This window comes from Manis pentadactyla, chromosome 16 (assembly GCF_030020395.1).
Source record: "Manis pentadactyla isolate mManPen7 chromosome 16, mManPen7.hap1, whole genome shotgun sequence".
In the NCBI taxonomy this organism is placed as follows: domain Eukaryota; kingdom Metazoa; phylum Chordata; class Mammalia; order Pholidota; family Manidae; genus Manis; species Manis pentadactyla.
In genome coordinates, this window is record NC_080034.1 from 65,936,754 (window position 1) to 65,959,974 (window position 23,221).

Below are 23,221 nucleotides of genomic sequence, written 5' to 3' on the forward strand. Positions count from 1 at the left end.
CCCCATTTTCAAGTGTAAGGTCATATTCAGGTTGTGGTGGTGCTGTTGCATGACTTTGAGACCTATTTTATATGCACAGGCTAAGAGGATAAAGAAGGAAGAAGCTACAAAAGCCAAATTTTTGGAGGCTGAGAAACGAAAACAGGTAAATGTAGAGGACAGTCAGAGTTTTTAGTTTTTCAAATTTAGTTAGTTTTTGAAATTTATTGATTAAGTATTATTTATTTATTTTAAATGAATTTTGTTATCCTTAATCCACAATGACATGAATAACATTATGTTTACTAGGCTCCCCGCTTCACCTAGTCCCCCCCACAAACCCTATTATAGTCACTGTCCATCAGTGTAGTAAGAAGTTGTAGAATCACTACTTGTCTTCCGTGCATTGCACAGCCCTCCCCGGGCCCCCACACCACCTTATACATGCTAATCGTAATGCCCCCTTTAATTTTACCCTGCCCTCATCCCTCCCTTCCCACCCATCCTCCCCAGTCCCTTTCCCTTTGGTAACTGTGAGTCCATTCTTGGGTTCTGTGATTGTGCTGCTGTTTTGTTCCCTCGGTTTTTCTTTGTTCTTATACTCCACATATGAGTGAAGTCATTTGGCACTTGTCTTTCTCCGCCTTGCTTATTTCACTGAGCATAATATCCTCTTGCTCCATCCATGTTGTTGCAAATGGAAGGATTTGTTTTCTTCTTTTGGGTGAATAATATTTCACTGTGCATATGTACCACCTCTTCTTTACCCATTCATCTACTGATGACACTTAGGTTGCTTCCATTTCTTGGCTATTGTAAATAGTGCTGCGATAAACATAGGGGTGCATCTGTCTTTTTCAAACAGGGCTGCTGTATTCATAGGGTAAATTCCGAGAAGTGGGATTCCTGGGTCAAATGGTATTTGTATTTTGAGCTTTCTGTGGAACCTCCATACTGCTTTCTAGAATGGTTGAACTAATTTACATTCCCACCAGCAGTGTAGGAGGGTTCCCCTTCCTTCACAACCTCACCAACATTTGTTGTTCTTTGTGTTTTGGATGGTGTCGATCCTTACTGTTGTGAGGTGATAACTCATTGTAGTTTTAATTTGCATTTCTCTGATGACTAGCGATGTGGAGCATCTTTTCATGTGCCTGTTGGCCATCTGAATTTCTTCTTTGGAGAACTGTCTGTTCAGCTCCTCTGGTCATTTTTTAATTGGATTATTTGCTTTTTGTTTCCTTAGGTGCATGAGCTCTTTATATATTTTGGATGTCCACCCTTTATCAGATATGTCATTTATGAATATATTCTCCCATACTGCAGTTTACCTTTTTGTTCTAATGAAGGTGTCCTTTGCTGTACATATGCTTTTCAGCTTGATATAGTCCCACTTGTTCATTTTTGCTTTTGTTTCCCTTACCCGGGTAAATACGTTCATGAAGAAGTTGCTCGTGTTCATGTACAAGAAAGTTTTGCCTATGTTTTCTTTTACGAGTTTTATGGTTTCATGACTTACATTCAGATCTGTGATCCATTCTGAGTTTACTTTTTTGTATGGTGGTCGACAATAACACGGTTTCTTTCTCTTACATATTGTTTTCCAATTTTTGAATATTGTGGCTTTGTAGTAGAGCTTGAAGTTGGGGAGTGAGATCCCCCCCACTTTATACTTCCTTCTCAGGATTGCCTTGGCTATTTTGGGTCTTTGGTGTTCCCATATGAAGGTTTGAACTATTCGTTGCAGTTCATTGAAGAATGTTGTTGGTAATTTGATAGGGTTTGCAACAAGTCTGCTTATTGGTGTGGACATGATGGCCATTTTGGCGATATTAATTCTTCCTAGCCAGGAGCATGGGATGAGTTTCCATTTGCTAGTGTCCTCTTTAATTTCTCTTAAGAGAGTCTTATAGTTTTCAGGGTATAGGACTTTCACTTCCTTGGTTCGGTTTATTCCTAGGTATTTTATTCTTTTTGATACAGTTGTGAATGGAATTGTTCTCCTGATTTCTCTATTAGTTCATTGTTAGTGTATAGGAAAGCCACAGATTTCTGTGTGTTAATTTTGTATCCTGCAAGTTTGCTGTATTCCGATATCTGTTCTAGTAGTTTTTGAGTGGAGTCTTTATGGTTTTTTATGTACAATATCATGTCATCTGCATATAGTGACAGATTAACCTCTTCTTTACCAGTTTGAATTTCTTGTATTTCTTTGTTTTCTCTAACTCCCGTGCCTAGGACCTCCAGTATTATGTTGAATAACAGTGGGGAGGTTGGGCATCCCTGTTTTGTTCACGATCTCAGAGGAAAAGCTTTCAGCTTCTTGCTATTCAGTATGATGTTGGCTGTGGGCTTATCATGTATGGCCATTATGTTGAGGTACTTGCCCTGTATACCGATTTTACTGAGAGTTTTTATCATGAATGGCTGTTGAATTTTGTCCAATGCTTTTTCAGGATCTATGGAAATGGTCATGTGGTTTTTGTCCTTCTTGTTTATGTGTTGGATGATGATGGTGGATTTTCGAATGTTGTACCATCCTTGCATCCCTGGGATGAGTCCCACTTGGTCATGGTGTTTGATCCTTTTGATGTATTTTTTAATTTGGTTTGCTAATATTTTTGAGTATTTTTGTATCTATGTTCATCAGGGATACTGGTCTGTAATTTTCTTTTTTGGTGGGGTCTTTGCCTGGTTTTGGTATTGGGGTGATGTTGGCTTCATAGAATGAGTTTGGGAGTATTCTCTCCTCTTCTATTTTTTGGAAAACTTTAAGGAGAATGGGTATTATGTCTTCTCTGTATGTGTGATAAAATTCTGAGGAAAATCCATCTCTCCCTGGGGTTTTGTTCCTGGGTAGTTGATTACCACTTCAATTTCTTTGCTGGTAATTGGTTTGTTTAGATTTTGTGTTTCTTCCTTGGTCAGTCTTGGACGGTTGTATTTTTCTAAGAAGTTGTCCATTTCTTCTAGGTTTTCCAGCTTGTTATCATATAGGTTTTCATAGTGTTCTCTAATAATTCTTTGTATTTCTATGGGGTCTGTCGTGAGTTTTTCTTTCTCATTTCTGATTCTGTTGATGTGTGTTGATTCTGTTTTTCTCTTAATAAGTCTTGCTAGAGGCTTATCTAGTTTGTTTATTTTTTCAAAGAACCAGCTCTTGGTTTCATTGATTTTTTTTTTTCTATTTTATTCTTCTCAATTTTATTTATTTGTTCATTGATCTTTATTATGTTCCTCCAGCTGACTTTAGGCCTCATTTGTTCTTTTTCCAATTTCGATAATTGTGACATTAGACTATTCATTTGGGATTGTTCTTCCTTCTTTAAATATGCCTGGATTGCTATGTGCTTTTCTCTTAGGACTGCTTTTGCTGCGTCCCTCAGAAGTTGGAGCTTTGTGCTGTTGTTGTCATTTGTTTCCATATATTGCTTGATCTCTATATTAATATGGTCGTTGATCTATTGATTATTTAGGAGCATGTTGTTAAGCCTCCATGTGTTTGTGGGCCTTTTTGCTTTCTTTGTACAATTTAGTTCTAATTTTATTCCTTTGTGGTCTGAAAAGTTGGTTGGTAGAATTTCAATCTTTTGGAATTTACTGAGGCTCTTCTTGTGGCCTAGTATTTGGTCTATTCTGGAGAATGTTCCACGAGCACTTGAGAAGAATGTGTATCCTGTTGCTCTTGTATGTAGAGTTCTATAGATGTCTATTAGTTCCGTCTGTTCTAGTGTGTTGTTCATTGCCTCTGTGTCCTTACTTATTTTCTGTCTAGTGGATCTGTCCTTTGAAGTGAATGGTGTGTTGACGTCTCCCAAAATGAAAGCATTGCATTCTATTTCCTCCTTTTAGTTTTGTTGGTATTTGTTTCACATATGCTGGTGTGCTGTGTTGGGTGCATATATATTTATAATGGTTATATCCTCTTGTTGCACTGACCCCTTTATCATTATGTAATGCCCTTCTTTATCTCTTGTGACTTTCTTTGTTTTTAAGTCTATTTTGTCTGCTACTAGTACTGCCACACCGGCTTTTGTCTCCCTTTTGTTTGCATGGAATATCATTTTCCATCCCTTGACTTTTTGTCACTGCATGTCTTTGGGTTTGAAGTGGGTCTCTTTTAAGCAGCAAATAGATGGGTCTTGCTTTTTTATCCATTGTATTATTCTGCATCTTTTGATTGGTGCATTCAGTTTATTTACATTTACGGTGATTATTGAAGGATACGTACTTATTGGCATTGCAGGCTTTAGATTTGTGGTTACCAAAGGTTCAAGGTTAGGTTCTTTAGTATCTTACTGCCTAACTTGACTTGCTTATTGAGCAGTTGTAGACACTGTCTGGTGATTCTTTATTTCTCTCCTTTCTTATTCTTCCTCCTCCATTCTTTATAAATTGGGTGTTTTATTCTGTGCTCTTTTGTGTTTCCTTTAACTGCCTTTGTGTGTAGTTGATTCTATTTTTTGCCTTTAGTTAGAATTTGGTCTGTCTGCTTTCTTTGCTGTGATTTTATTTTCTCCAGTGACATCTGTTTAGCCTTGGTAGTGCTGCCATCTAGAGCTGTCCGTCTACAATACCCTGTAAAGGTGGTTTGTGGGAGTTAAATTCCCTCATCTTCTGCTTGTCTGGGAATTGTTTACTCCCTCCTTCATATTAAATGATAAACGTGCTGGATATAGTATTCCTGGTTGAAGGCCCTTCTGTTTCATTGCATTAAATATATCATGCCATTCTCTTCTGGCCTGTAAAGTTTCTGCTCAGAAGTCTGATGATAGCCTGATGGGTTTTTCCTCATAGGTGGCCTTTTTCCTCTCTCTAGCAGCCTTTAAAACTCTAACCTCATCCTTGATCTTTGCCATTTTAATTATTATGTGTCTTGGTGCTGTCCTCTTTGGAGTTCTGTGTGCTCTGTGGTCTGAGGAACTATTTCCTCCCCCATTTCTGGGAAGGTTTCAGCAATTATTTCTTCAAGGACACTTTCTATCCCTTTTTCTCTCTCTTCTTCTTCTGGTACCCCTATAATGCGAAGACTGTTCCGTTTGGTTTGGCCACGCAGTTCTCTTGATATTCTTTCATTCCTGGACATCCTTTTATCTCTCTCTGCATCAACTTCTCTGCGTTCCTGTTCTCTGATTTCTATTCCATTAAAGGCCTCTTGCACCTCATCCAGTCTGCTCTTAAGTCCTTCCAGAGATTGTTTTATTTCTGTAATCTCCCTCTGGACTTCATACCTTAGCTCTTGCATATTTCTCTGAAGATCCATAAGCATGGTTATGACCTTTATTTTTGATTATTTTTCAGGGAGATTGGTTACGTCTATCTCCCGAGGTTCCTTCTCAGGGGAGGATGTCTGGATTAGTCTGGTCTGCATCAAATTCTTCTGTCTTTTCATGGCGATAGAGGTAGTTCTGGGGAGCTGGTGTGTATGTCGCTGGGAGGTCGTCCCTTCTTGCTGGTTTGTGGCCTTCCTCTCCTGGGAGAACGGCGACCCCTAGCGGCTTGTGCTGGGCAGCTGCACGCATACTGGGTTTCTTATTCTTGCCCGGCAGTTTTGGAGGAAGCTCTGCTCTGCTGCCATGGGAGAGGCCGGCCTCAGACTACTGTTCTGCTATGGCGGAGCCACGTCAGAGTTGAAATGGGAGGGAGGCTGTTTGACACCGTGAGGGGCCTCCGAGTAGCGCTGCCACCCAGGGGTTCGGGGCGCCCCGAGTTACCCGGGATTCCCAGTAACTGGGCTGATTGCACCGGGGTGTTTCCTACAGTTTGAGGCTCCTGTCCCTTTAAGACTTTCAAAAAGCACTCGCTTTTCTCTGTCCTTGGGGCTCCGGCTGTGGGGGCAGCTCGCAGGTTTTACTGTCCCGTTTCTCTAGCATCCAGCTCGCCACTCGCTGTGTGTCTGCTCTCCTAGTGCTTATGGCTGGGGCTGGGCATTTAGCAGTCCTGGGCTCCCTCTCCCTCCCTGCTGTGACTCCTCTCCTCCCGCTAGGAGCTGGGGTAAGAGACGCTCGTGTCCTGCCGGGCTGCGGCTTGTATCTTACCCCCTTCAGAGGCACTGTGTTCTCACAGGTGTGGATGTTGCCTGGCTGTTGTCCTGTATCTTCTGGTCTCACTTTTAGGGATAGTTGTATTTGTTGTATTTTCAAAAATATATAGGGTTTTTGGAGGAGATTTCCACCGCTCTATTCACGCCGCCATCTTGGCTCCTTCCCCTGCACTGATTTATAAATAATGTTTATCTCTGCTATTGCTAATGAAAGCACTACCAAGTATATATATGTACATCCGTATAAATCACTCAGACTAAAACAACAGCTCTACACTGGGTGAGATAAGCCCAAGGTTCTATACCTATCTCAGTGCTTAAGAGATTAATGAATGGCTTTTGTAGACATGATTAAAGATTAAATTCAGAGAACACTTTGGTCTCAAGTTCTAATCTAAAGAGATATTTCAAATGCGGATCAAATGCAGTGTTCTCTAAAACTTGGAAATAAAAGAAAATATACACTTGTATTTTTATTTTTGTGAGCTATAATCAAAACCTAGGCTCACAATGACAAAGTCATAGAAAGTGATCAGTCTTCTAAAATCACAGCAGAAATTCCAGAAATCTCATTATCCTACAGTGGATCCCTGCAGGAAATCAATAACATCAATGCAAAAAACGAAATAAAAATGTATTAAAGTATTGCTTCAAAAGGTACAACTAGCATCTGGAAGTAGGGGTGGGTATGGTAATATTTGGTAGTATAGAATGTGTTGGTTCTGAAAATCCTAGGACAGCTGCAATTTACAAGTAGGGCAATTTAGGTGTATTTTTTTTAAACTGTATCCTCATCAGTGCCAATTTAGGACTTTCAAAGGGATTTATGTATGTAAAATTGTTAACGATGTGCTTATAACATATGGAGTGATTTTTTAAAATGAGAATGTAAGGTTAACAAAATTTAGATTGCTGAATTCAAACAATAACTAGGTCATTACATTTAGATAATTTGAGCACCACTTATAAGTTACTACAAATTATTTCTGTATTTGGCTTACTGTAGTTATTGAAAGTAATGTAATTTATCACGTTATGGCAATTGTTAATACTTCGTACAATCGTGATGTACTGTGCACTTTTTAAATCGTTTTTAATTTAATTGTGACAGTGAGAAAAAGAGCAAGTGCCTCCCCTATTTTATGCAAGAGTAGTTCTATTTGTCCAAGTTCATGCAATGAGTGACAGTAACTCAGGACCAGACTTAGGGGTCCTGATTTCCTGATAGACTGTTTTATCCTACTTGTCTGTCCAATATTTATTTCCAAATGAGTATTACTTGTACTTGCAAATATTTATAAAGACTTGAGTTTAACCAGCTTGGTTTATGTTGTTTCTATATACTTATTTAGCATTTGTATTTTAAAATTGTTTTGAGACATTTTATAAAGTCATTCCAATTTAAGACAGGTGGCATATATATAATGTTAAAGTAAATAATTAAAATTTATATCCAGCATGGGTAAAATTTGGTAAATCTGTACTTATATCTTTAATTATTTGATTCCACTTAAATACCTTCCTCCTAGATATTTAGCTTATTATCTAAAATTGTCATAATTTTTCCTACAGGAAAGAATTAAGAGAATACAACAAATGAGAATGGAAAAAGGTCTTCGAGCCCAGCAAATTCTGGAGGTAGAATTCTTAAATTTGATATGATTAAAGTAATATAGTCATGTATTTTAAAGTCTGAAAAATGAAAATTTTATCAGTCTGTTCTCTCACTCATACAAATTAACATGTCCATCACAAATTATCTGTAAACATAATGTATAGAATAAGGACCTCTCTGAACCTTACTTAGCAAGTTTATCTAATCCTAATAGTAAAAATCCAGGAAATAAGTAAAGGAAAAAAAAGAAAGGGGAAACCTCTCAATAGCCAATATAGTCATAAAGATCATACGCTAAAATTCATGTTCTTTACTTTTCACAACGTCATTAAGTCTTATAGTCATACCTGCTTTTCATTTAGAAATGAAACATGACAAAAGTAGGAGTGTTCAATGTGGAAACAGTTTAACCAGCTTTGTTTTCTGAGTTCGGACAGAACTGGGCTGACAGAATAGGGCTCAAGGACATGCTGGCAACAGCAAAAGGAATAGCTGCAAGACAGCAAGGGAAAATAGGATAAACAGAAACTCCAAAGCCTAGCAACAGTCTGTAATCTGGTAGTTAAAAAGGAAGCAATTTTCAACACCTCAATGGCCCAAAGGCATTTCTGTTATCAAACTGTGTATAGTAACTGATGTCAAGAATAACTGCTCAAGTCTTCAAGAAAAAGCCAAATTATGTTAAGTGTACTGTGTCTATCTGAGCTGTACGTGTATATGTCTCAAAATTATCCAAAGTACTTTTGTCTAAAACAAGCTTTTTAATGTTGAAAATTATTATAATCCAAACCCTTAGCTGTTCAGGAAACTGTTGCCATAAAAATTGGCTTATTCCCTGAGCAATATGGTTAGCTGAGGTTTTCACAGTTGCAGGTTTTTTCCTTCTAAAAACATGTACACATATTCCCTTACCCATTTCAAATTAATTTTAAAACCTTCCAAATTGAAAATATTAAAGTACGTTGGCAATTACTACTAGATAATTATGAAGCTACTAGTTAATGAGTAAGATTATAAAGCTCAAATTTGATAGCATGAGCTTGATATTCATAATGTGCTTCATTAAAGGTTATGTTTCTATTATATTAGGGAAAAAACCTTGAATTTAACCACCGTATGTTAAATAGAGTTAATGTTATTTAAGTAATGGATTTATCTCAAATTTTAAGTATTACAAACGAAACTTCAAGTAAAGTAGACACGTGCATTTTTAAATGCTACTTATTTGTCCTTTAACCTTTATTGTTAAAATCGATACCGTTTTTGTAAAGTTTCTACAGTGATCATAATTTACTTTCAAAAATCAGAAAAAGCAAAAAATGCCATAACATCATTTTTTTCTGTGATTAAGTTTTAAGGTAAAGTAACACTCAAATTATTTCAGACATTTTACAGAGTTTGAAGAAAAAAAAAAGACATTCTCTTACGAATTTAAGAATTTTTTTGTATATCTTAATTGTAATCTATACGTTAGAAATGAAATCAGTATGTTAAACGTAACAAACTGAGGGGAAATCTGTAATTGTCTACATACATGTTACATACTGTTTGAACCTTGCGAGGCATGGAGCCCCATTTTCAAGTGTAAGGTCATATTCAGGTTGTGGTGGTGCTGTTGCATGACTTTGAGACCTATTTTATATGCACAGGCTAAGAGGATAAAGAAGGAAGAAGCTGCAAAAGCTAAATTTTTGGAGGCTGAGAAACGAAAACAGGTAAATGTAGAGGACAGTCAGAGTTTTTAGTTTTTTAATTTATTTTGTTATCCTTAATCCACTATGACATGAAGAACTTTGTTTACTAGGCTCCCCCCTTCACCAAGTTCCCCCCACAAACCCTATTACAGTCAGTGTCATCAGCGTAGTAAGATGTTGTAGAATCACTACGTGTCTTCTCTGCGTAGCAGAGCCCTCCCAATGCCCCCACCGCGCATTATACATGGTAAACGTAAGGCCCCCTTTCTGTTTGCCTGCCCTTATCCCTCCCTTCCCACCCATCCTCCCCAGTTCCTTTCCCTTTGGTAGCTGTGAGTCCATTCATGGGTTCTGTGGTTGTGCTGCTGTTTTGTTCCCTCAGTTTTTCTTTGTTCTTATACTCCACATCCGAGTGAAATCATTTGGGACTTGTCTTTTTCTGCCTGGCTTATTTCACTGAGCATAGTACCCTCTAGATCCATCCATGTTCTTGCAAATGGTAGGATTAATTTTGTTCTTATGGCTGAATAATACTCCACTGTGTGTATGTACCACCTCTTCTTTATCCATTCATCTACTGATGGACACTTAGGTTGCTTCCATTTCTTGGCTATTGTAAATGGTGCTGCGATAAACATAGAGGAGCATCTGTCTTTTTCAAACTGGGCTGCTGCATTCTTAGGGTAAATTCCCAGAAGTGGAATTCCTGGTTCAAATGTTATGTCTATTTTGAGCTTTCTGAGAAACCTCCATACTGCTTTCCACAATGGTTGAACTAATTTACATTCCCCCTAGCAATGTAGGAGGGTTCCTCTTTCTCCACAACCTCGCCAACATTTCCTGTTGTTTGTCTTTTGGATGGTGGCGATCCTTACTGGTGTGAGGTGATATCTCATTGTGGTTTTAGTTTGCATTTCTCTGATGACTAGCGATGTGCAGCATCTTTTCATGTGTCTGTTGGCCATCTGAATTTCTTCTTTGGAGAACTGTCTGTTCAGCTCCTCTGCACATTTTTTAATAGGATTATTCGCTTTTTGTTTGTTGAGGTGCACGAGCTCTTTATATATGTTGGATGTCAACCCTTTATCAGATCTGTCATTCATGCATATATTCCATACTGCAGGGTTCCTTTTTTTCTAACGAAGGTGTCCTTTGCTGTACATATGCTTTTCAGCTTGATATAGTCCCACTTGTTCATTTTTGCTTTTGTGTTCCCTTGCTAGGAATTCGCTCATGTTTATGTCCAAAAGAGTTTTCCCGATGTTTTTATCCAAGAGTTTTTTGGTTTTATGACTTACATTCAGGTCTTTGATCCATTTTGAATCAGCATGTTATTTTTTTTTTAAGTAAACGCTGCGATGGTATACCAGTATCAATTATATTAAAAATAAAAACTCAAAATGACTATATGAAATAATGTTTAGCACAGATAAATGTATATAATGTGTGCTTTTATTGTATGTTTATATTTGTTTCTTTATATATGGGTTTTTTTGTGATGTCTTTAGCTCTTTAAGTAGCAGACCCCCAACTCAGAAATGCAAACTGTTGGATAATGCTTTGTACTGTGTGGTGTTTCTCTCGATCAGAATGATCTCCCTAAAGCTACTTTGTGTTGTTTATAAGTTTCAAATGGCATCTGAAATCTGATTATGTCCTTGGATTATAACTTTCTCTTTGTTTCAATATTAAAAAGTGAAGCCTATAGAAACAAAAGCCTAACGTTATCAGTTATTTACCAATAATAAAAAGAGTTACCATTAATTACCGGGATGTTGTTTGAGGGTCTTTTGAGGGGTTAAAATTTGGTTTCATGACTGTGATTTCAGATACTTAAAAATTCCTAAATATAACTTGAGTATTATTAACAAATGTGTTTATCTCTGCTTTTGCATACAAGGTTTGTGTATAGATGAAAATTGAAAACATCAATTATGTTTGTCCACGATATAAAATGTAAAAAGTAGAGAAAAAGACTGGCTATTGAATATTTTCAATGACTACTAGTACAGATGTTAACGTATCTTTATTTATGTGGCATTTGTAGAATTAATCATTAATTCATGCTTAAATAAGTTTTATATGCTAAAGCACACCAAATATGTCCGTTAGAGCCAGATGATAATTACTATAGTCAGAAATAAAAACAATATTTAGATCAGTTGGTGAGGAATGTTGAAATGATACAGACATGAGAGTCAGGGAAAAGGATAAAAATCCCTCAAAACTGTGCCTGGCAAATTGTACAGCTGAGAATTGAATAGGTGCATTAAGAAATGGGTGAATAAATTAGTTCTTCTGACCACTCTAAGTTCACAGTAACGTGAGAGACATTAAACAGATAATTGTCCCAGAGTTCAATAAATGCTATGTTATGTGGGAGCCAAAAAAGAAATATTAAAGTGCCTGAAGTAGTTGTGGGAAGAGTAAAAAAAAAAAAAAGGCATATGTGTTGAGGAGGAGGAGCTGTGAATTCTAAGCAGGGCGGGGATGACATACACTAAGGTACAGCCTGATGACTGAGTTAGGGCCCTTGGGGTGAGGAAGACAAGGGGCAGAGGGAGTCAGTTTTAACCTTGTATGTACACCTGTCTTAGCTTTGTTGCTGCTTCTCCTCTTTCTCCTCCTCCTCCTCCATCTTCAGCAGCATCATCACATCATCATCCAAGCAGTGCCTCAAACTGTCACGCAGACTTTTCCCAACCCAGCTGTGTCAGTGTCACTAGGGCCTGGCGAATGCACCGAGAGTAAGACGTGAGACTGACCTTGTGGGGGCCTAGGTTGTGACTGTCTATATATGCCATTTGAAACTGGTTCTTTGAGTCATCTTACACGAGAACCACAGGATTTGCATTAGTCCTATACAGTTCATTAAAATTCAGTAAATAAATTAGTGACTAATTTGACTAATAAATTAAAATGGTGGATAAGTTCACTAAATTCACTGAATTTAGAGACGCCATGTTTCCCTTGAAGTATCTTTATTAGTAAACAAAAATGGATGCCTGTCACCAAGTTTTAAAGATCCTACTATTTTCAAAGATTTCTTGGAAATCTCCGTTTTATCCTAAAAATTGACCACACTCTTACCTTCTGTTCCATATTATAGGTATGGTTTTTTAATTGGAAAAAGTACTGCATATCACTAGTTAAAAATGATGCCCAAGAATACACATGCACACACACACAGAACACACAGCTGGCCTTGGAACAATGTGACATTAAGGAAACAACTCTGCATATAACACCTGACTCCCCAGAAACTTAACTACTTATAATAGCCTACCATTGACTGGGAAGCCTTACTGATAACATAAGCAGATCATCAACCATATTTTTTATGTTGTATGTATTGTACGCTGTATTCTCACAATAAAGCTAGAGAAAAGAAAATGTTTTTTCAAATTGTTGCAGATCTCAAAAAAGTTACCAGTGTGTGTATTTTTTTTAAACCTGCATATAAGTGGACCCATGCAGTTCAAGCGTGTGCTGATTAAGGATCAACTGCACAAAAATATATACAGTCATAAGATTATTTTGAAAATCAAAGAGTGACAATACTGAAAAGCAAAATAAGTTATTTCTATGCAGTCCTAAGTCCGTCGCTTAAACCTGCTTGGACAGTTCTGTTCATGGACATAACACAGATCACTTTTTAAATTTTAACTAATGGCTTTTCAAACATAATAATGGTTAAAGAGACTATGTGGGCATGGTTTTCTTTTTAAGGAAAAAGAACGGTCGAAGCAAGAAAAACGTGATGAGAAACGATTAAAGAAAGAGCTTAAACTAGAGCAACGAAGATTAGAATTAGAAATTGCAAAAGAACTAAAGAAGCCTAATGAAGACATGTGCTTAGCAGACCAAAAGGTAAGTTATCATGTAAACCATTTCCTTAATAAGTTTAATTTTTCCTGTGTTCTCACCTCATTCGTCTGCCCGAGCTGCCAGTATGAAGGCTTTCACTTTCAGCTGAGCAGTGGATTTCCAAGTCTAGGTCAGTGTGCTTCTCCTGATGGCCACCAATAAGTCTATTGACCTCCTGCGCTGGAAATGGAAGTTCTAAATATATAAGTGGTGGAGTGCTGCCAATCTTTTTCATTGAAATAAAAACACTGTACAAATGTACAAGGGGGAATGATAAAAGTAGATAAGATTTCTGTTTCATTTGGTCCTTCCTATATGTTTAGATACAGAAAGATCTACCTTCTCCTCAAACCCCCTTAGATATTTAAATAAATCAGGATTTATAATCTGTAACCTCCTTCAGTGCTTTAGACTTGTTAGCTAACTTCATTGAGTATGTTGACTACTTTCCAGGCACTGTGCTAAGTGTTTTTTACGTATGAATTCTCCCATTTAACCCTCACCACAATCCTGTTGAAGAGGTATTTATGCCCATTTACAAGTGAGAAACTTTGACACAAAGAGGTGAAGGAACTTGCCCAAGATGACACAACTCATAAGTGGCACCTTGGATCCAAACTCCAATTTGTTAAACTCCAGGGTCCATACTGTTTATCACCTTGAAAGCCAAGAAATGTGTCCAGTGAGAGGACCTCATGTGTTTTCTCTCCTGTTGTTTTCACAGGTGTTGCTAAAATACGTAAAAGTAGAAATTTGGAAAGAGCGTGATAATCATGTTAACTGGCATAATTTATATACTTATCAGAAGAAATCAATTATGTTTGGCTATAGTTAAGATGGTATTTGTAGAAAATTGTCAATAATACATATTTCTGTAATACTGTCAATAATAGTATAATTAGTCAATAGGATCTATATTATATGCCATGTTCATCTGATAATACAAAGAGTGATTGTCTCTTTTCAGCTTTTTCTAAAGCACTTAAAGCAAAAATATCCTAGTGGGGATTTAGTTATAATAATATTCTTACTTAGCACAAATGCTTTTAACTACAAATAAAAGTATAAACACTAGTTTTAGTAAAACTGCATGTTTAAATTTTCCTATGTCCAGAGAGGGTACATAGGTTAGTTGACACATTTAGTAGGCTCACAGTGAGCAATTTTTGAAAAATCCTAAAAGATCTCTATTTTCTTGAATTTGTTATTTCTGTTTAAATCCATATGCAGTAAATCAAATATAGAAGTCCATTTTAAGCCTTTTGATAGCTTTGTTATATAAATTTTTTAAATCACATGGTATGTGTATGATATGGTTCAAGAAAAAAGATTCAGACTTAGATGGTTTTCAAATGGAACCTGTAAGGTTTGTGTGCTATCAGATATTATCCGCAGTTCTGTTTCCACACAGTATCACTAGAGAAGGTCCTTGGTTAGTTGTTTCAGTAAGTGCAGGGTGGAGGAACATTGTTTAACAAAGACCAGTGAAATAGAAATATGTAAAAGTTCATTTTTTTCTAATCAAAATTTGAAATACTATTATTAAGTCTCATTCATGGCCTTATTGCCTTATTTACTTCCTAAATATTCATGACAACTGGTACTACAGTTTTATCATTAAAATGTTACTATGTGAGCACATTTGAGAAGTAGCAAAAGAAGCTGCTTTCTAATGGGAGTATTGAAATTCAATATTAGTGTTTTGCTACAAGCCTAGAGACTGTTAGTTGCAGTGTAACTGGGTTCTTGATAGGATCATGGGTTCTGGCCATGTGGACCAAATAGTTTATCTGCATTAATTAGCCAAAGATGGTACCATTCTCCCATCGGCCCATAGATACACGGTAGTTTCTGAGCAACCAAAAAAGCATGAATTATTAATCAGTCTCCATCATTAGAAGAAATTAGTACACGTGCCCTACTTAGTATGTCCATGGCCAAGTACTTTTGAAATGCTTATTTCTTCTGTTGCTCCAGTTATGGAACCCATGTTCTATCAATATGTTAATTAAAATTTGTGTTCTTTTTTCAGAATTCTGAGTTCGTATTGAGTTCCACTAAAACTTATTGATGGTTGCTTGGTTTCAAAATCCCGTGCTTAGTACTATGGGGTTGCAGAAATGCCCTCAGGGAATCCACAGTCTAGACGGAAAACCACTGGCAGAATTCAAGAGCAAAGAAAGACGGCAACTTGTTCTATTTCAGAAAATCTGAAGTCATAGCCGTTTTAGTTAATTAGTTTTTTATTTTATTTTATTTTTCAGCCTTTGCCAGAGTTGCCTCGTATTCCAGGACTTGTCCTCTCTGGAAGTACATTTTCAAACTGTCTCATTGTGGTGCAGTTCTTACGAGTCTTCGGTAAAGCTTTAGGCTTTAATGGGAATACTGATGTTCCAGACCTGAGTATTCTTCAAGAGGGATTGCTGAATCTAGGGGACAGCATGGCTGAGGTACAAGACCTGCTTGTGAGGCTCCTGTCAGCTGCTGTGTGTGATCCAGGTCTAATTACAGGATACAAGGTAAAAAAACAAAATACAAAAAATGATTTTAATTTGTACCCTCGGTGCACTGATAACTGGCTTTAGCATATTAGCAGAAGAGTGTATACACTGATCTAGTTTTTTCCGCATCTCACAAAGTTAAGTGTAGATTTGCGTTCAGTTGCAAATGGTCCACATCTAGGAAAACCTGGTTCATAAAGCCTACAGAATGTAGATATTCCCAGATTACTCTTATTTTTCTCTAGCTTTTGGCCAAAACCAAGTGACTTAAGGAAAGTGATATTCAGCAAAAGAGAATTTATAAATCATAAAGAATTAAAATTTATGTATGCCTTCTGAAATTATGCTGTGTGCTCTCAATCACTGTGAACAATTGAGGCGAATGGCAGCACCTCTAAGATCAGCATGATAAGACTCTGTACCTCTCAGTGGATACTCAAGAAATTCAAATGGATCATAATTCCAGCTAAGATACACATTTCAGTCAGCTTTGCTGTAGATAATATGATGGAGAGAGAAGTTTCCAGGTGCACCAGTTGCTTGTTCTTCCATTTTCCTATTTAGGATACCAGACAATAAAGTCCATGACACTCTAGAGCTGGAAAACACAACAGTAGTGCCCCTGGGCCTCCCGCAACCAGTACTGATAGAACGCCTAGATAAAGCCTTAGAAAGCTTGAGATAGTTTCTATAGTCAAAGAAGGTATGATATCTACTCATGAGTTCACATACTCTCCTTCCTGCCTGTTAACCAAGGGTCTAAAGAAGGAATAGAAAGACGCAAGTACTCAAATACCTGTCTATCATCTGTTGTCTATTTTTATCTTTACTTCATTTCAAGTGTGAATTAAGCCCTTTTCAGTAATACATAGATAATATAATAAAAACATTTAAAAATCTTAATTGTTTTTATGTTCTGTACGGTTAGGATCAATACTGACAAAAATGCCAAACTTTTATAGGCCGAAACAGCTCTTGGAGAACATTTGCTGAATGTTGGTATGAATCGAGACAATGTTTCCGAGATCTTGCAGATCTTTATGGAGGCCCGTTGTGGACAGACTGAGCTCACCGAAAGCCTGAGGACCAAGGCTTTCCAGGCCCACACTCCGGCCCAGAAAGCCTCGGCGCTGGCCTTCCTGATCAGTGAGCTGGCGTGCAGCAGGAGGGTGGTGAGGTGAGCCCGTGCCTAGACTTCTCTGGCGCTTCCTTCCTGTTCTCAATTTGTCTAATCGAAATAATTTATATGACAAAGTAACACAAATTACCCATGGAAAATCCAAAGTTTACAGAGTAGCACAAAGAAAACAAAATTACACTTAACCTCACCATTCAGAGATGACTACTACTACTACTACTATTTTAATGTATTTACTGCAGTCTGTTGAAAAGAAAATTTGGATCTTACTGCATGTTCTTTGCTACCATTTTGTTTACTTAATAATTCTGTTAATTATTCATATAAGGAAACATAAAAATAGTTTTTTCTTACCATGGCACCAGAAGGTAGCACGTTTGCAAGAATCCGGAATTTTTTCTTTCTTTGACATCTTTCAGTGATAAATAACTACGTGATTTTCCTTCATAGCCATTAATAGAATTATCCAGCTTTTTATTTTATTATGTGCTAATAACAATTTAATATTAGTTTATTGATGTATTGTACTTTTTAAAAACTTACATTTAAGAGTCAAAGTAAATTTTGCACTCTAGTATTTCAAGTTTTGGTGAACAAATCCATATTCATCTTGTTCTTTCTATTCATTATTTTACATATTTTAATTATCGTTACTTTTACTTCTTTTCCTTTCTAGGAAAAGGATCAATCTGTATATTTCAGAGCCATGCATTTCTACCATTGGTGGACATACTAAGTCTTCTGTATATCTCTTAGCTGTGATACTGTATTGATATAATTTTTCACTTGTTTTCGCTACTCATTGACATCACTTTTAGTTAGCAAGAAATGGCAGCAGTTTACTCACCATGTTAACATATTGCATAATGGATTAATTTCTGTCTTCTAATAAACTTTTGCATTGACAGTGAAATTGACAAGAACACTGATTATATGTCAAACTTGAGGAGAGATAAATGGATGGTAGAAGGTAAACTCCGCAAGTAAGTCCTGTTTTATTAAAGTTAGTATACTGTTTCCCATTGTACAAATTCCCCAGTAAAACATAAATTCCAAACACAGAATTTAAAGTTTATTATGTGTAAGAAATAAAAAAAGGTAAAGCTTAATTAAGATGAATTAAGAAATTAATAAAACCTAGGATGAGAGTCTGCAATGGACAAAAGTTGTAATTAGAGTCATTGAACATCTTATGCTTCAGACTTAGAAAAAAGTCAGTTTACATTTTTGCTTCCAAAGAAGTCAAGCAATCACGTTTTCTAAGATTGTTGTTGGCTATCAAGTTAGTTTTGTCATAAGTAGAATCTGTTTAGAACTGCCACTTTTAAAAATTGCTTTCTAATTAGTTTGCTTTCATAGAGTCTAAAATATCCAAATGTATTCAGAATTAAAGCTTAATTAGTTTCCCACCAGGAAATATAATGCTGAAATTACTCAATTTCTATGTAAGAGGAGATATCTTTGTATAATTTGAACAGAAATTTTTTCAGTCTGAAAGCATGGGATCAGGAATTATCATTGGTCATTGCTAGAGTTAATTTTTTCAGCTAAGTTTTATTTTTAAAATATATTCTAATTCCAGAGAGATCCAGAATAATTCTTAAAAGTCAATATATTCTGTAATTTCTGGAAACATATTTCTTAAATTTCTTTAATTCTAATTTTATTGCCATTGACTTAATACTCACTGTAAGGAATTTTGGTTTAAAACTCATGTTATTTTCTCTAAAATGTATGAAGAGAAGGTTTTCTTGTACATCCTAATTTTGTTACATTTTAAAGGCTCCGAATCATTTATGCTAAGAAAGCAGGCAAGAGAGACACTTCAGGTGGCATCGATCTTGGAGAAGAGCAGCACGCGTCGGCCACCCCCACAGCAGGATGCAAGCGAAGAAGGAAGGGCGGCGACAGTGACGCTGATGGCAACGAGGAGGAGGAGGAGGAGGAAGACAAGGAAGACAGAAAAGGAAAGAAAACCGATGTCTGTGAAGATGAGGTAATCAAGTTTAGGTAGATTTTATTACTTGACAAAGATAACATAACATACTGAAAACAGAATTTGGGGGTCAGGTGGATTTGGGTTTGAATTCCATTTTGACACTTACTTGCCTCAGTTTCTTCATCTGAAAACTGAATATTTATAACAATCACCTTGTAAAGTTTTTTGTGATGGTTTAATAATTGCCCACACATGGGATGGGCTTACACTGAATAAACAAAGGCAAGTTTTTCTTTTTATAGAACATATTGAGAGTTCTTCAAAGAACCATGTAGATTCTTAATTTCAGTTATCCTCTTTCATTCTGGTAAAATCCTAGCTTATATGTGTACAATACTTCATGCCTTGAAAGTATTGTCACATTTAGTGAAACTGATGTATTTCTCAAGCATCATCAGTTTATTATGTGCCTCGCTCTGGGCACTTTTGATCCAAGATGAGTAAGGTACCGAAAGTCCTTTCTCAACTTGCAGTCTCATTGAGGAAGATTTGCCGTAAGAAAATGTAATGTACTACATGTTAACTGCTTTGCCGGTGGTATTTACTCTGTGCTAGGCAGGCGGAAAGGAAGGGCATTGAACCTTTATGAGGAATAGGTCCTCAACGAAGGCTTTCTGGGCCCACTGGCTGAGGCTAAAAGGTGGGCTGAATGTTAACCTGGGGAAGAACCCGTAGAGAAGTGCTCGGGCAAAAAGCACAGCATAAACGGACGTAGGAATCTGAAACCACGATGCGCCTTAAGTGACTGACAAGTGCTTCATTGTTATTAGAGAGCCTCGTAGCAACAACTGTGAACTAGGATTTACACTTTTTTGGTAGGAGGAAGCCATTGCTTCCTCTTTGTAAGTGACAGAATGACAGAGTCACACTTGCTTTTTTTAGTGGCTCCCTATGGCAGCTCCATGGAAAATAGAAGTAGATTTGGGGTAGGGCAAGATCAGAGGTGGGAAGGTCGGTCAGGAGATGTTGCAAGAGTTTAATGAGTTGTAGGGTCCCAAACGAGCCCGATGGTAGTTGGGAAGAAGGAGGAAACGATTTCAGTAAATACTTAGGAAGAAGAATGAGTAGTATTTGAACTGGTAGGTTGATGGAAGGGTAGGATTGATGCCCGACCATCTGGTTTGGGAGGCTGCGTGGTATTCTTGCCATTAACTGAGTTAGAGAAATCAGGAGGAACAGAATAAATAGATGATAGAGGAGGAGGGGAGTGCAGATCAGATAGTGGAAGACAAGAAACGATGGTGGGTTCATTTTGGACATGTTACGGTTGAGGTGCCTTTGCAGCAGTTCTGCAGTAAGTTGGATATAAGAATCTGAAGCCTAAAGATGAGTTCAGTCATGAACATATAGATCTGGAAGTTATTCACACAGACAGTAGTTTAAAATCATGAGGTGGGTGATTTCTGTACAGGGGGTTTGGTTTAGGGAACAGAGCAGTAGACTGAAGTTGGAACCCCAGGGGATGTCAATATTTCAGAAGATCCCGTAGGGCTTCTTGTTGAAGAAGGAGCAGTCGTAGAGGTAGGAGATGTCTGTAATGGTTCAAGGATCTCTGAGGCCATCACCAGAGTCAGTGACTCACTAGGAAGACACACATCAGAATCAGAAAAGGCGTGTGAGCCACAGCCCAGAGGAAACCAGACCCACACTGTTAAGAGTCTTTTCCCAGTGGAGTCACACAGGATGGGCTTAAGTCTCCTAGGAATGAGTTATGACAAGTATAAAACTCCCAGGAGAAAGACAGGTGTTCAGTATACACTCCATTGTTAGCCCAGTTGGGTTCCAGTGAGCCAGTCTATCAGCGTGGGAGGAAACCCTGTGAAATCCAAGTTCCCAGACACCAGCCAGGGACCAGCCTTGTACGCGGGCCTTTCAAATAGAGCAGTCAGACCGGCAATGTCAGCTCTTTTCTACACATGTAGTAGTAGCAAAAATCAAGAAAACTGAACATTTCAAAGGAGGGAGTGATAAACAATGTTAACGTAGCAGGAGTCTAGTGTGATGAGGATCGAAAGTGTCTGTGGGATCGGGCAAGGCAGAGGTCACTGGGGACCAGTGGCAGCACAGTCGTTAGTCGGGTCAGAGCAGGAGCTGGGTGGCGAAGGATCGAGCACCGTAGAAGGTGAGGAGGTGAGATGACTTCTGTAAGCATTGTGCCTCAGAGGAAAAGGTGGTTCCTAAAGGGGACAGACAACCAAGGGTTACTCAGATGTGAAAGGCTAAATATGATTTCGGGTTGAAGGGAGTCAGTAAGAGAGGGGGTTGAAGATATAAAGAAAATAATCAATGGGGCAAGGTAGATAAACTCTACTAAAATTTGTTACTACTTATTTAAATATCATTAATGTCTCTTAACCACATATATCATTTAAAGTGACTTTTTAATTGAATTATAGTTAGATTATAGGGTTTCATTGAGTAAAATCCTGGCAAATGTATATGTTATTAATGTGAGAAAACAGTTAAAAAACTTTTTAAGATAATAATTTTAGGACCTAACAAGTCAAAATAACATTTCTTTTAAGTGATTTTAGAGTTATCTGTTATGATGAAGAACTGGTAGCCACTTATCAATTGCGTTAAAAATTTTAACTATTTAATGAGCCCAATGATAGGATAGATACATTATTCCTCAAAAAGTAGGTTTAGATTCTTGATTAAAGTTTGGGGAGAGTGCCAGGAATTAAAACTCCCTAGAAGATGCATTTCAGGGAGCCTTTCCGTTGAGACCCGTGTGATCGCTCTCTGTTAGAAGGTCCTGCCCTTGACTAAGTCCATCCCCCTTTGTCTCAAAGATGATTCCCTCTTCTCCACACTCCTCATTCCTTCAGCACATGGAGTCTGTATACCTAAACCTTAGAATTGTGTTGAAACCTACGTGAGCTCTAACTTCACAAGTTGGCCTGGTAACAGGTTATGTGGATGATTGAACTTTGACACATAGGGACATACAGTGGCCTCTCTTTTGGTTGGGAAATCATGGAGAACCACGGCAGAGATGAGTTCTTTGTGCTTAGTCTCCTTGCCTTTCTCTCTGACCTTTTAAGTTCTACACATCTCTTAAAATTATAAGGACTATTAGTCAAAACTCCTTTGCTTTAAACAAACCTTAGTAGACACTTTACTTCCTTTTCATCTTAGGGAGAGTCTTAGAAACAGCACTAAGTTTATTTGACTCATACATAGTTACTTTGATGTCTTTTGCAAGTATTTTTTATTACTGTTGCTTGAATTGTATTTTTGTGTAAGCATATTATCAAACATTTGCCCTGCGAGTCAAAAGATCACTTTAGAACCATACAGACATGTAATTATGTAATTATCTATTTGAGGGTCATTGGGCCTGTTCTCTTTTAAGACTTCTTTCCTGAAGTGGAAATTTGTGTTACTGTTAGCACAAACAGTATGCCTAAATGCCTCTGTAACTTGCTCCCCTAAACTGGATGAGAAGTAGATAAATGATAGCTTATACTAAAGCTTCTTTCCATTTCCTTTTGTTGGGGAGATAACTACTCATCCAGAAATACCTGCTCATGAGTGGTTGGTGGCAGTGTGGCTTTTTAAAAATGCTTCTAGAAAATGAGCACCGGAAACAAATTTTACTTTTTTAAACCTAAGAGGTACCTGCATTTTCTAGATACAATTTTCAGAAAGAGGGAAAGTAACCAGTTTGCACACTGTGTGCCTGGAAGTTTGCTGGTTACTTTCAGATCTGTTCTCCTCGGCCCTCACAGATGCCCCCATGTTACAGGAAATGTTGTTATCAATCTACAGATAAGGAAATAGTCTTAGAAGAGTTAAGTAGTTTGCCCATAGGAAGTAGCGTGGCTAAGATACAAAGAAAATACATGTGCCTTTTACTTTATGCTTTCCCTCTAAAACATATAATTTGGTGGTTGTTTTCCTATATTCATTTTCTAGAATGAAAAATTTCATGTAATCACCAGTAAAGTACCACTTACGAAGTTAGTATTATATATCGTAGGGATTATTTTTCTTATAAAAGCTCAATGTGTTCAAAATATAACTTACCTTCTTTGCCCTCAAAATGACTCCAGTGAGTCACTGGTACCAAATGAATGGTACCAGTAGTTTTGCAGTCTCCCAGATTTAAACTCTTACCATAATTTACTACTTCCTTTGTCTCCCTCACCCCTCTCTGCCTCATACCCATGAGTGGCCATGACTTAACATTTCTAATTAGGTAATACTCTCTTTCGTCCATTTGCTTTTCTCCGTTTCTGTTTCTTTTACCTATGTAAGTCCCACATTCTCCGTCCCTCTTGAGTCACTGCAGTGGAATACTAACCAGATTTGACAATGTTCATCCTTTCCCTGCTCCAGGCCATCTTAGGACTATTGCCGTATTATCTTTGTAAGCGTAG

The 23,221-nt window shown here is 37.4% G+C and overlaps 1 protein-coding gene across 1 annotated transcript in view; it reads left to right on the plus strand.

Annotated features, from left to right (window-relative positions):
• LOC130681266 (bromodomain adjacent to zinc finger domain protein 2B-like) overlaps window positions 1-23,221 on the plus strand; it is a 107,187-nt gene that overhangs the window by 60,798 nt on the left and 23,168 nt on the right. The window contains exons 9-15 of the mRNA XM_057493903.1: window positions 80-142; window positions 9,293-9,352; window positions 13,061-13,201; window positions 15,463-15,717; window positions 16,662-16,876; window positions 17,746-17,820; window positions 18,620-18,833. Coding sequence (XP_057349886.1) covers window positions 80-142; window positions 9,293-9,352; window positions 13,061-13,201; window positions 15,463-15,717; window positions 16,662-16,876; window positions 17,746-17,820; window positions 18,620-18,833 — 1,023 coding nt within the window. The remainder of the gene's footprint in view (window positions 1-79; window positions 143-9,292; window positions 9,353-13,060; window positions 13,202-15,462; window positions 15,718-16,661; window positions 16,877-17,745; window positions 17,821-18,619; window positions 18,834-23,221) is intronic.